General features: G+C 31.8%; 1 protein-coding gene across 2 annotated transcripts; it reads right to left on the reverse strand.

The window, feature by feature from the left end:
- Positions 1-710: 710 nt before the first annotated feature.
- LOC126847370 (putative uncharacterized protein DDB_G0271606) lies at positions 711-14,527 on the reverse strand. 2 transcript variants are annotated; one of them, XM_050587532.1, is made up of 3 exons: positions 14,385-14,527; positions 1,912-2,970; positions 711-1,821 (listed from the first exon to the last, which is right to left on the reverse strand). In XM_050587532.1, the coding sequence occupies exons 1-3, from the start codon at positions 14,394-14,396 to the stop codon at positions 1,315-1,317; spliced, it is 1,578 nt and encodes a 525-aa protein (XP_050443489.1). In that variant the 5' UTR covers positions 14,397-14,527; the 3' UTR covers positions 711-1,314. The 2 variants fall into 2 exon arrangements, with proteins under 2 accessions (XP_050443489.1, XP_050443488.1); XM_050587531.1 differs by having other exon boundaries at positions 712-2,970.
- Positions 14,528-14,587: the final 60 nt, after the last annotated feature.

Genomic DNA, 14,587 nt, shown 5'->3' on the forward strand with positions numbered 1-14,587 from the left:
AATAAGATAGGTAAGAACAGAAAATAACAGATATACAACAATACTTAAATATAAAAAAACATGAAATTGTTTAGTTGGCTTTGGCACTGGAAACAGTGATAGAATTGGAATTGAAATTAAGGATAGAATACAGAATGAAAGAAATGGATCTTATAAAACTTATTAAACTATCACGTTTGGAGGACAAGGAAGGACAGTCAAAAAGAATATGATGAAGACCGAAAATAATCTCCTCAGATATGATGTAATTAAAAATTGTTATCAATAGATAATATCACTGATCACACCATAATATTATGTTTCATATATTATCATCGTTAGATGTCTTGTAAATTGTTGAGCAAATAAGTAGATTTTTTATAAAACAAATTTTAAAATTAAAACATCTCTTAAATTATAATTGTATAAGAAATTTTAAAGTAAATAAAATATTTTTTTTATCATTTTAAAATAATTTGTTTGCAATAAACACACGTAAAAACAAAGTTCAATGATAACAAACGATTTTATTAAATGGCACAAAAATATAAAACAATACAAGCAAGTAAACTTTATTGACTATAATATTACAGATATATTTATTTTAAACATTAACAAATTAATGATAATTACGGAAAATAAACACTTTGTCAATTATTGTTATAAAGAAATTATACAAAACAATAATATTAACTTTTATTAATTAGATATGTACAAACAAATATAATAAATATTTATAAGATTTTAAATATACATATTTTGTTCCTTTCGGTATTAGTTATAGTAAAAAGCATAATTATATTACTGTTAATTTTAATAAGCTTCTAATTATGTACAAAAAAGTGTTTTTAAAAGAAAATATGTATTAAGAAAAAACTAGCAGGACAAAGAAAATTTTACACAACGCGGTCTGAATTCTGGGTTTTTCTTTTTGGTGATGTGTTAACAGATTATTTAATTTTTGATTTAGTTTATATTTTTTTTATAATTTTAATAGTATTGTCGATTTTGATATTGACGAGATTTTATTAGAACAGTCAAATGGACGCGACGGCGGTATAAGGGATTTTTATACCTAGTATAGAAACCTTATAACTTTTTCAATTTTACTGAGTTATTATCCGAATTGTGCGTTCAATTGCCAACTTCTGAAACTATGGAAACCTTTTAACTGTTTCAAACAAATTAGATTTTTATTAATTGAGTTATCAATTAATGCAAGTTGAAGAGTATAGTAGTAGAAACGAAAATAAAAAAAACAGAAATGTATTTTCGTTTCGGTACTAAAATGGTATTTTGAAAACTTTAAATTGAAGACATTAAACAACAATTTCCTTAGAAAATTGCGTGAATGGGCCTAACATTTTGTTGAGAATTTCTGCCCTCGTGGTTCAACGCCAAAACCTTGTAGACCACGTCCAAGTCACCGGGTAACCTCGGTATAGGGAATCCATAGTTGAACGCGTTTTGAGGTTGTCTGAGTACACGAGACTGTTGAGCGAACGGTTCGGTCCTGAACTCCAGTTGTCTTTGCTGTATTAATTGGTGTGGCATTAATTGTTGTTGCTGTTGAAACGGAAGCAACTGGATTGGCTGTGACTGGAAAAACGGCTGTTGGAATGACTGTAGTTGCAGTTGTTGAGATGGGATTATCTGAGTGTGAGCAAACTGGTTTTGAACGTTTTTGAGCTGAACTAGCTGTTGTTGCAATGGCGGCTGTTGGAATTTCTGCGGTTGAACAGGCTGCTGTTGGACTTTTTGTTGTTGAGAAAACTGCTGTCGATTTGGCTGCTGTTGAGTAAACTGTACTTGCGTCGACTGCTGAAGGGTTGGCTGTTGTTGGTTTTGTTGTTGAGCAAACTGCTGTCGGTTCGGCTGCTGTTGTGTAAACTGCACTTGCGTCGACTGCTGAAGGGTTGGCTGTTGTTGTAGTTGTAGTTGTTGAACAAACGACTGTTGAGTGGGTTGTGGTTGAATAAACTGTGGTCTAAATGGTTCTTGTATCCTCTGCTGTTCAACAGTCATGAATTGTTGTTGCTCAAAAGCTCGCTGCTGTTGTGGCTGCTGCTGTTGCTGTTGTTGCTGTTGTTGCTGTTGTTGCAACTGCTGTTGCTGTTGTTGCTGTTGTTGCAACTGCTGTAAGATGATTTGTTGCCGGACAAAGAAGTCTTGGGGAACGTCGACCAACGATAAAGGCGTCGGCAAAATCGGTCTCCTCTCCTGCTGTACGTTTCGCTGCGACAGTTCGATCTGTTTGAACAACTCTAATTCGTTCTTGTCAGAATTTACGCTGTTCCGCTCACCACCGGCTTCTTCTTTGGCTAAAAGAGCCTGGATCTTCTGTCGCTCCAACTGCTCGGGTTCCGTGTAAATAGGAATCACGCGTCTAGGCACTCCGCTTGAGTCTTGTTGCACCGTAAACGCGGTCAACAACGGAGCTTCGAAAAAGTCAACTTCAGTTCCAGTGGGCCGCGTCGGGGACTGTGCTTCGGCCGCTGTGGCGTTAGCGTTGTTTTTAACGATGGCTTCGGCCACGGCTGGTGAGTTAGGCGTCGGGAATACGGCTTCCGTTTTTCCGGATGTCGTCGAAGCGGAAAACGCCTGACCCGAAATTAAGAAGTCCGGCTGGGCCGTACTTCTTTGTGACAGTAGTTGTTGTTGTTGCTCCTGTTCTTGTAGCTGTTGTTGTTGCTGCTGTTTTTGTTGTTGTTGTTGTTGTTGTTGTAGTTGCAGCTGTTGTAGCTCTTGTTGTTGAAACTGTTGTTGTAGCTTTTGTTGATTATCTCTTTGTTTGATTTCGGCGGTCGATTTGTCTTCTTCGTCTAACCGAGTGAGCACTTTGAGTAACGCTTTTCTTAATTTTGGATCAAGCTTCACCGTAGGTTTTTTAGCTAAATCATTGATCGAGGATACGTCTAAAGCGGCGCCAGGACTCGGCTGTTGCTGATCGGCCATACAAAACACGACGGCCAATAGCGTACATAGTGATACCTGAAAAAAAAAATTATTATTGAAAAAATGCAACTACACGGCGAAAAAAGTGAGGTCAAATACAGTTTCAATTTAATAACAAATAAAAACTAATAGGTATGGGTTGTATTTTAGAGTAGATTAATGTAATCAGCGAAAATGACATTAAAGCAAAAGGTGTAGCTAGACAATAATTTTAATTGGATAAAACTTAAAAAAAAACAATTGAAGGCTATTCAACTGATGGAGTAGGCAATAGATAAGAGTGGCTGTGGAGTATGAGACAGTATGTAGAAAAATTAAAGAAGAACACCAACAATTTGTGACTTTAACGAATAGAAATAGAATTTAAAAAAAGTAATAACATCTATGGACTATGTAGAAAGTGTTCCATTTCAAAAAAAAAAATAATAATTTAGTAAGTTATAATTCGATAAAATGCAATCAATTCACAAAACGTCGTTCCTTATCCCGTAAGTCTTGTATTTCAGCCAAAAAAATACTGGCATACCTTAACGAGTAGTCTAATCAACACTTTCTGCAGTTACTCTGTGAAAACCATAATAACAACACGGCAGTCGCTAAAAAAAACTCATCGTGCCAACTTATACTTCACCGCCGAACGTCATTAAAATAGCGTTATGTAATCGTTAAAGTCTAGTTTATTATGCGTTATTATAATAAAAAATACTCATCACACCGTGATCGCAAAAACAATACCACGGTTGCGCTTAAACCGTGTGAACCGGACTGGATAATATTATTGTATTGTAAACCATGTTCGACGGTCGTGTCTAGTGTTGGTGAGCTTATTATCTTGACCGAGTTAATGTTTTATAGGCGTATCTAATTTTTTTTCCCTGCTACGTTAACGACCGCCGTTTGGAGAGTTCGTATAGTGTTGTTGTTGTTGTTCTGGATTACAGTGGAAACAATAATATTATGATATACACCTGATGGGAAAACGATATTGCGCTTGTTTCGTGAAGTCCTTTTTGGGCGCTAAGCACGCGCTGTTGTCGGTCATATTTCACCGCGGTCGACGGTGAAATCACACACAAACCGTGTTGTATAGAATGTACATATAAACTATATAATAGTACAGAATGAGTTGCGGCCACGCTGCCTCGTCTGAATCATGCTTTGGTTTTTTTTTTCATTTTATTTACACGACCGGAATCGTGTGCGAATATTATATTATCCAATCGTGAACCGTTGACCCGACGCCTATGAAAAACGACCTTTCTTCTGCAGAAAGCCAAGATAGTGAAAGCGAGATCTGGGTTGGGTTCATATAATACAACGCCAAGGTACTGGCGCGGTAGTAGTTGGTGCTTACCGTCAAAATTTCAACGCAACGCGTCCCGGGTAAATCTTTACGACAACAGTAATAATAAGCGTGTATGTATTGTTATTATTTTTAGATGTGCCACTCACGACTGGCACGCGCCTTATCGACGCGCGATCGCGTTCGTTTTTTTTAAATTCTTTTGCGGTGAAGAAGAAGACTATAAAAAAAAATATGTATGTTTAAAAAAACCACATGATATTAACTCTTTTCGGATTTTACATAAGATGATGGCGCTAGAAAAAAAACGCTAAAGCCACTTTTGCTAACCGTTTCGTCGAATATATTGAAAACGATTGGATAGTTTTTCAAAACGCCAACACGATATGGCCCACAGCGGAATAAGCATTATAATACCACGTTATACCACAGATAACATATATATGTGTGTGTGTGTATGCTGTCGGATCAAAGAGTTTATAATATTATAAATTATTCTATTGTAAGAACATTACTCGAGTATAGAATCTATACTCGGGTAATGTTCTTACAGCAATGGTATTTTGCGCTTATTCATCGACTGCTTTGTCGGATTGGATAAGCCACATGTATAGAGATGATAGAGCATACCGCTTGTTTGCTACAACAACGACATAAAATAAAAATCGTCATTTTTGAGTTGTTTGTAAATAATAATAAAATTGGTGTTTATTTTTATACTGTTAGAACGACATAAGTGAACATACAAAATTAGCCGCTAAACGGCAGTTGTGACGTTATTGCGTTATCATTGGTTATCCATGTAAATTAAATTTTCTAATTCAATTTGTGTAAAATTATGTTTTTTGTGTTATGTCGTTGTAGTAGCAAACAAGCGATACTATGTAGCTGTAAGATTAGAGAGGTCACATCACACATCACTTTAGGCACCTTTGTGACACAATTCACATTAAGAAACGATTCGATGCGAATCTGTAAACGGTATAAAAGATATAGGCAAAATCTGTTGTTACTATTGCAATAAAAAACCATAGTATAGTCATTTCTACATTTTAACAGTATATTTTGTTTGTAAAATAATTAGGTATAAATACTGCTATGTATTGTTTTTAGTATATATTTTGGATTTATATGACGTTCTTAAAGTACTTTGACATTTTTTTTCAGTTTAAACATAAATTATATGTACGTTTAGGAAACAAATTATTATATTGTGCTAAATTTTAACTGGAAAAGAGTGCACTTTTTAACTTTTGGCCCAATAAACTAAATTGTGGGTACAAATGTACGATTTTGATTTTTAGATTTCAACCACATGAAAAAAACGGCGCAATGATTGAAAAAAATTATAGTTGGTCCAAACATAAAATTAGAAAACAATAATAACACATAATTTAAAAACTTTCTCAGTTTCGTATCAAAGCTATTAATCGTTTCAAAAACAATACCATTTTAAAAAAATCAAAATAACTTTTACTAAATTAAAATTGGTTTATTAACGATAACATATTTTATGAAAATTTCAATTACTGACCGTGTCATAAAACCATAATTTAATGGAACGACTAATGGGCAATTTAAAATTTTAGAGTCTATATATATATATATCTTATATAGTTATTCGCTTAAGAGGAAGACACGTTTTCAGTTGTGCAATTATTTTTAACAAATAGTTTGAAAACACCCACACAAATTCGAAATCCAGGTTAAGTAGTCGTTTTATTAAAATTCATATTTACATTAATTTCAGAGTAATTGTGCAACATCTTTTTTTCGAAAAATATATTTTACGAACAAATATTGAGATGTATTTTATTATATTTATTAGCTATTACTATATCTGTCATGATACCAGATACGTAGATGTATTATTATAAACTTACGAGAAATTGTATGTATTTATGCCCACGTGTAGTTCTAAGAAGAGAGAAAACTAAAGATTTGATATGGTAAGAAAAAAAAATATATAATATTAAGGGAATCTTTCTTTGTGGTTTTGTTATGTAAAAATTAAAGATGTTATTTAACATAATATATGTAGGTATGCTATTAAGTGTATTATATAACGGTATAATATATTATATTATAGTCACAATATTTTTATTATAGTTATTAAGCCATTAAAAATAATGCGTCATAGAAGGTCCTACACAAGGGTCAGGTTTTTATTTTACAACTAAATTATTTTTCATCTTATCCGCTAAACATTTTCAAAATATATACCAAAACCTTAATAACTAATAGGTTTTTTTTTTGTAAACTTTGTGTGTTTAGTTGTTTAAACCTTCTCTTAAGTCTAACACTTTAAAAGCAGTTTTAAAAATCATAATGTGTTATCAGACAGCCGTTATTTATGTGTAATGACATACAGCTATTAATTTGACACAAAAAATAAAAATTCGGCATGTCATTTAAAACCATGCATTTGGTATAAAAAGCCTAAGCCTAACCTATGTTTTTGTCAAAAATCTGAGTTTTATCTGGTTTCTTTTTAAAAAAAAGTGGTGTGTTTTCGCCAACTCCTGTGTAAATTTTATATTGATATTTTACATTTTTTCCTCAAACTCTGGCCACGCCCACGCTATAACTTTCCCTGTAAAGCTAATTTTTATATTTTACCCGTTAAAAATCATGCGGACCGGGTAGTTTCGCATCTCTAGTACAAAAAAAACTCACGGGTGCAGTTGTCGGTACATCATCATATACGGTTCGTGCCCACAAGCGGAAGAGGTAATAGTATTTTTGCCATAACAATATAATACAAACATTGTATTTTCTTACACGGAAACGGGCGGTGGGAGGACACGAACGCCAAACACTGTATACGGTCGGCTACTACTACAACTGCAACAAGATATTATTACTACTATAAGATTTCCTCGGGCCCAAGACAAGATGACGGTCGGCACAGTCCTATGCTGTCCTACCGGTATCATCATCCGAGTTCACACGGTGTTGTTCGCGCCGGTTGTGATGTAATGATAATAATAATAATAATACAACTGTCAGGACGGCGGTGGCGGCTGTTTAACGACTTGGCGTAAAAACAACCGCGGGTTCGGTGTATAATATTATTATATATTGTAACATAAAAAAAAAAATACCATAATAACAACCATAAGACCCCCCTTCCCCCCCTCCCGTGACAAGAGATAACCTCTGTGCGATCAGAGAAAGTTCACCGAAGCTCGCACGAGTTCGCCCATCACTTAAGTCACCGTTTCTGGTCGCCCAAGACTACTTTCGCGACCAATCGACTGACGTCGTCGAGTTGTCGAACATCCCGGGATTTTTAATAATAATAATAATGATAAAACCGAAATGAAATTAAAAAAAAACAGTTTGAATTTCACGCCGTGTCGTCTTGGGGGTCACCATCCGAATTACTGTTATCAATCTTGTGTTTGAAACGCTTTTGAAAATATATATATATATATATATTTTTTATACATAACGCACACACACACTCACTTCCTTACATCGGTCGTTTGCCGGGGGCGACGCTATCGGCCGAAGAAGACGACTCGGCACGACCAGAAGAAAGTCGACCCGTGTCTAATAACAGCTAAGAGGATTATTAATCGTACGAATATAATATATTACACACACACACGTCGGGCGCAAATAGAAGATTTACACGCCTTAATCATCCATATAGCTCGCCTTTCGACGGTGATCTCGATCGGTATTTTTTTTATTGTGTTAATGACGGACGCCCCGCCCAACGTTTTGTCGATTGGCAACATAACACCAACAACATATCCCATACGGAAATAATGTTTAAAAAATCATAATATAATACACCGTTTTATTACTTGAAACACAACAGGGTTCGGCAGAGCTTATCAGGTCGAATTGTCACAACCCAAGCAGAAAAGTACAAACTAAGTACATAATTTATACTTGGAATATACAGGGAAATGTTTTAAAAATATTTTTTGGTCATAACAAGTTTAAAACGTTATAATAACGTATTTACCATATTTTAGAATTATAAATATCTTTTGTTATATTGCGAGGGAGCATTTTTAACGTTTCAATCGTATTTCTTAAATAATATTATAAATTTAATAATTACCTATGATTATATTTTAAAACACCAAACGACAATATACCAACACTATATTTGTAAAGACCCCGAAACGATAATATTCACGTTTAACGTAACTGTTTAATTTCTAATATTCAGAAAATATTATTGAAACAGGTGTATTCTTAACATATTTTAATCTTCTGTCAAAACACGATGTAATAATATCTTAACAATATTAAAATATATGAAGGCCACAACACAATAAACGATATTTAGACTAGTTTTTTTAAAGAAATTTAGGCTACCTAGAATGAACAGATTTCATTTGTGCATACAAAAAAAGTATAAATTATAGTACAATAATTAACTGTAGCTTTCAAAATAAATAATAACATTGTTATGCATTATTATGTTTTGAAATATTCTATTTCTCATACTAGATGCGCGGTCCAAACAAAAGACGAGGTTGACCCCATATTAAGTCGGTGCACTCAAATTATAAATTACATCCAGCAATAATTACCACAACTGTTATTGTTTAATTTATAATAATTAAAATGTATGATCACGTAATCGTATGCAGGCCTAGGCATTGTTTTTTACACTAATTCTGTACGCGACTTAGGTACCTAATGGACAGAATAGCCAATTCAAACATTATGTGCCTGCTGGAGAGCGGTTAAACAACCCACCCGAATTTGATGTTTCCCCCAGTTGTATTCCGCCTAATATGATTTGAGAAATTTTAAACGGTTAACTGACACAGTCGAATTTTCAATGGACAATACAAATACTAAGTGAAAATAGTGGTATGAGTCGTTTGATAGTTCCAAAATCACGATTTTACCTACCCGAAACAGCTAGACCTATTACCTGAAAATAGGTAAACATGCACAGTTTGCGCACTTAAACGATTTACATAACATATTGTTATCTTTTGTTGTAACAATGATAGGACCTATTATTTATTATGCCCGTAAGACTGATGCGAATTGGTCATGAGCTTGTTGGTCATCGTCGAAAATAAATAGTATTAGTATACTTAAATAAATCGGTTTCTCGCGGTATGCCCACGCAGATCGAGCAAACATGTTGACATAATACTTCATTTAAGCTATCGATAACTCGGTGTGCAATGAAGTCGGTAAGCATATTATCTTAAACAGCACTGTCAGACGGTGCACAGGACGAATCGTTAAACAGCTGCTGCTGTCGTTTTAGATGTAGGTATGTGAACGGGTTAGCCGGTTTATTATTATTTTTTTTTTCCGAATCGAAAGTACAAAATGGTATTCCTAGGTATTTGCCATTGTCATGGATGGTTATTGGCTAATGCCCACATAACACAAGTCACAACCCGAGTATTATGCTCGGTAGACAGTATACGTTGCACAATGCCAAGGAACCGACAGCAAAACAATAGTAAAACGCCGATTATATATATTACAGTCGAACGATAATAACACAGGGTGTGTGTGTGTGTGGTGCTAACGACCACAATAATAACAATTACAAAGGTAATATAATGTAAAGCGTGAACTTGTGCATTACCAGATGTGTTGTGCATCCTAAAAATCAACGTGTGTTCGGTGTATTGTTTCGACCGAATCGTGAACCACGGTCTTACCCGACTCGATCAAACGCCCAGTATCTAATCATAAGTCACGCGTATGCCAAAGTTTTGAAAATGATATGCTCTGAATTATTTACCACACCAGTATACGCCCAGCCGTGGTAGGCTACGTCCCTACACTCTCTTTTCTGTCTTCTAGCATGCAAAATTGTCTCTGGCCAGCATTATGCAAAAAAAGTATACGGTTAAAATTTTAATTTCGGCAAAAGTGTAACCAAGAGTCGACCTGGGAAAAAAATACCAACTCTTATCGTCGTAAAAGGAGAAATTAAAAACAAAATTGAAGTATTCGAATATAGTATTTTAAAGGTACTCGTGTTTGATATAAACATTTTTGGTCTTGGTTATATCTATTAGATTTTTCGATTATTTAAAGTAAATCAACCACCTTTTTTTTTGCTAAACCACTTTTAATATGTTTAGGAAAATATTTGTATAATTTTTTGTCGTCGGAATTTATACACTTTTAACACAGGAAAATATGTTAAATAATTATTATACTATTTTGTAATTACTGTTACAATAATTTAAAATTGTTTTAATTATATTTTACCTAAAATCATATTAATCTGAAAACTGATATTTAATTAAATGGCCAAAAATTTAGTCAACTGCAAAAGTGTGTTATTTAATTAATGTTTTGTGAAATTGTCCGGGCTCAATTATATTATATTTTCCCCATATATGGTAAAATACAACAAACAAAATACTTACACTAAAATATACTTAGAGTAAATTATATTAGTTTTTTTTACTAGATAATCATACGCCGTAGAGCGTTTACATCTGTAACGTTTGTGAACACATTAGAACGCTATGCGATTATTTTAATAGTATATATTTTATTGTCTTCTATTTTACTTTACAAGGAACCGTCGCGTCGTGACTTAGTGCCTCTGTTTGTAAAAGTACATAAATATAAGAAATAAGGCGGACTTATTTAGTAATGAAGTGTCATTATTTTAGATTTTAGCTTTATTTCTCGAAGTCGTTCACAACAATTTATACTATTAAACTTTTAAGTACCTAATTATTTTTTCCTTTTTTAAAATACCTGCTTTGAGTAACAGTGTATCTATGAATATACAATATCTAAAAATAAATCAAGCTATATCCTCGATGATATCGCTAGATTGTAAAAAAGCAATTTTCAAAAAAAAAAACTGATAAAAATACTACAAAATAAATACAATACAATTACATTACTGACCGACACATAAAAAACAATTGTGATTTATTTATTAGATACAAAAATTATGTAATAAAATTTGATTAGTAGTTTGTCAAATCTAAAAAAGAAAAAGTATCTAATTTTTCATAGTTTTATTAGCTTCAAAAAGTTTTTTTAGTGACGTTAAAAAACCATCAAGGAATTCAGTTATATAACCTCTTTACCAATCACATAAATTTCAAGTTAACAAAATTATGTTTAATTTATTAAGGTGTGTGCTATGCATTTTCGACTGTTAAATAAACCCGTATATTAAAATGAATAAATAAACGGTAACGCATACCTACTTAGGATTCGAAATTTCCTACTTGCATGAACTGTTTATATATGTTGTATATTTAAGATGCAAATAAACGCACATGCATCTACATAATATATAATAAATATAATACAATAATTTCAATAAAGAAAATATACTTAAAATAGCATTAAAAGAATGTATATTTTTAGTACTTAGTAGTAAGTAGTTCACTAATAATAATAAAAACCACATAACATAATGTTAATATCGTGTCAACATACTTTTAAGCTATTTGCTTCATCGTACATCAATAAATTATAGCTATATATTTATCTAAAATTACTCATCATTGGAAAACTTGATTAAATATTTCTATATTATATTTTCAAATTTCTATTTTTATTACTTAGAAATTGGCAGATAGCCTATTTTCCGATTCAGAAAAAAAACATCCTATTAAATCTAATAAATTGTAATGTTAAAATTTCTTCTAACTTTTTTTTTTTACCTCAAATATAATTTATTTTTATACGCGACATTTTTATAAGTTAGATTAGGCTTTATTTAAAAATACATTTATAGGTTAATCTATTTTGATGTTATCTACACACCTTAATTATTATTCATAAGTCATGATATGCTAAAATCGTTGGAATTCCTTCTTTCTCTTTTAACGACCTAAATTTGTTACTGGAAACCAAATAGTAAATGTAACCAAATGTAATATTTATATAGCGGCATCGTTTTTCTTTTGTATATTATAATTAATGTAACTAGACATTTATTAGTCAACAACGTATGAAAGATTTCCAGTTACCGCACACACTGCCCACTTATAAATTCTCTCGTTAAAATCATTTATTGCTTTCTTGATGTCTATTGTATAATAATAATAAGTTGTAGGTAAATACTTATCATGATTAAGCACTATTGTTTATGTATTTAGTTAGTACATAATATATTTAAAGCATTAATGTTCCTCATTAAATCACAATTTTATTTTTATAATTAGCGAAATCTAATAAATGTCTACCGTTTCACTGCGTTCTGTAAATTCTGTAGAGAAAATTTCAAATAAACATCTCCAACATTTTTGTCAATCTAAAATCTACCTCATAATATGAACAATTTTATAGTATTTTTCATTAAAATAGAGTTAAATAGAGTTCAGGTGAAATGAACAAGATAAATATGAGAAGAATGCATTGTATAACGTAAAATAAATGGTATTTTCAAAACAAAAAAACAATTATTCGGAGTAACAATTTTAACATTTAGAAAGATTAAAGCTTAATTTTCTAGAATCGTGAGTTAATGCTAGAAAATAATCGAGAAATCAAAACGTTTCATACCAAAATAATATTATGGTACAAATGTATCATTAATATTCCATAAGGTTATACCAAGTAAGTATAAGTAAATTTGTATAATAAATTATACCTTGTCATGAATTATGAGTTCTAGCAATGTAATTTATCCTGAATTAATATATATATATATAAAGACTCAGGCCAATTTTTTCTAAAACAACTGTACTTAATGAAGTGTTAGGTGAAATGTACCTTCATAAAGTTATCAATATACTTAGATAAATGCCAAAAAAATTCATTAATTTTAAAATAAACGTTAAAATCCTTTTTCAATCAAAACATAAATTAAACTGTCTCTTGGCATATAAAAATAATATTTGGTAACAAAAGTTTAACATGCTTAATATTCTACAAAATTACTTCTTCAGAGAGTTCTATAATTAAAAAACGATGTAAGACATTTTTTTTTAATTGTTTAGATACCATGAGAATTGGTCAATTTTTTTTTAAATAACTTTTTTAGAAAAATTATAAACAAATAAAACAAATGATAAATAATGATTTTTTTTTAAAAAAATTATGTTATGATTTTGGTTAAAATTTTGTAAAATAACACACGTATAAGAACCTTTAATTACATTTCAAAATTGCGTTTACATTTATTAGTTTTGTAACATATTTGTACATCAAATCTAATAGGGCTCATCTGACAATAGCTGTTTATATGTTTTTATTACATTAAAATGGTCACTAAATTTTTTTGACAAAAAAAAATTCCTTAACTTTTTCAAGCTTATTTTTTAATTATTTATTTAGTAACTTGCTGATCGAGAGGTTGTAATATTTATTAAAATGAATTAGTCCGCTATACATGTTAATTAAAACACTTGTAAAAAATATGATCACAGTACACAAATTAAAAGCTTATTTTCTACAAGTGATGAAAACATAAAAACCGACCCGGGTCGGCCCTTTTAGATTTAAAGGACTGATTTATATTTAAAAATTAACTGTCGCAGAGCACTTAATTTAATATATTTATCTTTCAATTTCAATCATAAAACTACAACTAATGTTGACTATTTTTTTATAATAACAAAAAATATAATATATATATATATATATATTTCTTTAGTTTTTTGACGACTTGTCGAACGTGGCTTCATAAATCATATTTTGTTTTTTAATTGCCTCCAAAGTTATAAGCAACTTACAAAACATAAGTCATAATTTTATAACTTATTTTTCATTAAAAAAACTAATAACCTTACATCTATTCTGAGACCAGTTTTTAGTTCAATAAAACTATAATACATACTTTAAAGAAAAAAAAAATTCAAACTTAAAAAGCACACTCAGATCGTTAAAATCACCACTGAACAGCGTTTTTGTACAAACTCTGGAGAGGATTTAAAAATATATATATAGACGTGCCAGTAAAATTCGGTGGCCAGATTCGTAGCCAGCCAAAAAAAAAAAAAATCAAAATAAACATAATATGTATTTAGGCTCACATTTCAAAATCGTATAGTACGGTCTGGTAATTAAGTGCAGCTGCCTGTATTCTTTGTTAAGATTTTTAGTGGCGGTTAAACGATACAGCGAATAATTCGGTAACTTTGAAGGCTTGTAAATCCTAAGTTCTATTTTAACGTATCTATCTATAATAATAACGAACACTTAAGGTTATCTTACTGACCTGCAATAACATCTCGGTGTTGTCGGCAGACGTTCCGGACGGCGACTAGGATTCGAACGCAAAATTATACTGTGACGAAGACTACAACAGAGGCAGCGACGGGCGCCCAGGCACACACACTTACATACAGACAGACAAACAATATTGTCTAACGGTAACCGGTCCCCTGGAGGAGAGTCTCCGGGGGCGAAAATTTCACTTGT

This window comes from Adelges cooleyi, unplaced genomic scaffold (assembly GCF_023614345.1).
Source record: "Adelges cooleyi isolate 19-005CV unplaced genomic scaffold, UGA_ACOO_1.1 ACOO_flye_CR_arks_rails_tigmint_CR_PRNA_108, whole genome shotgun sequence".
NCBI classification, from domain to species: Eukaryota; Metazoa; Arthropoda; class Insecta; order Hemiptera; family Adelgidae; genus Adelges; species Adelges cooleyi.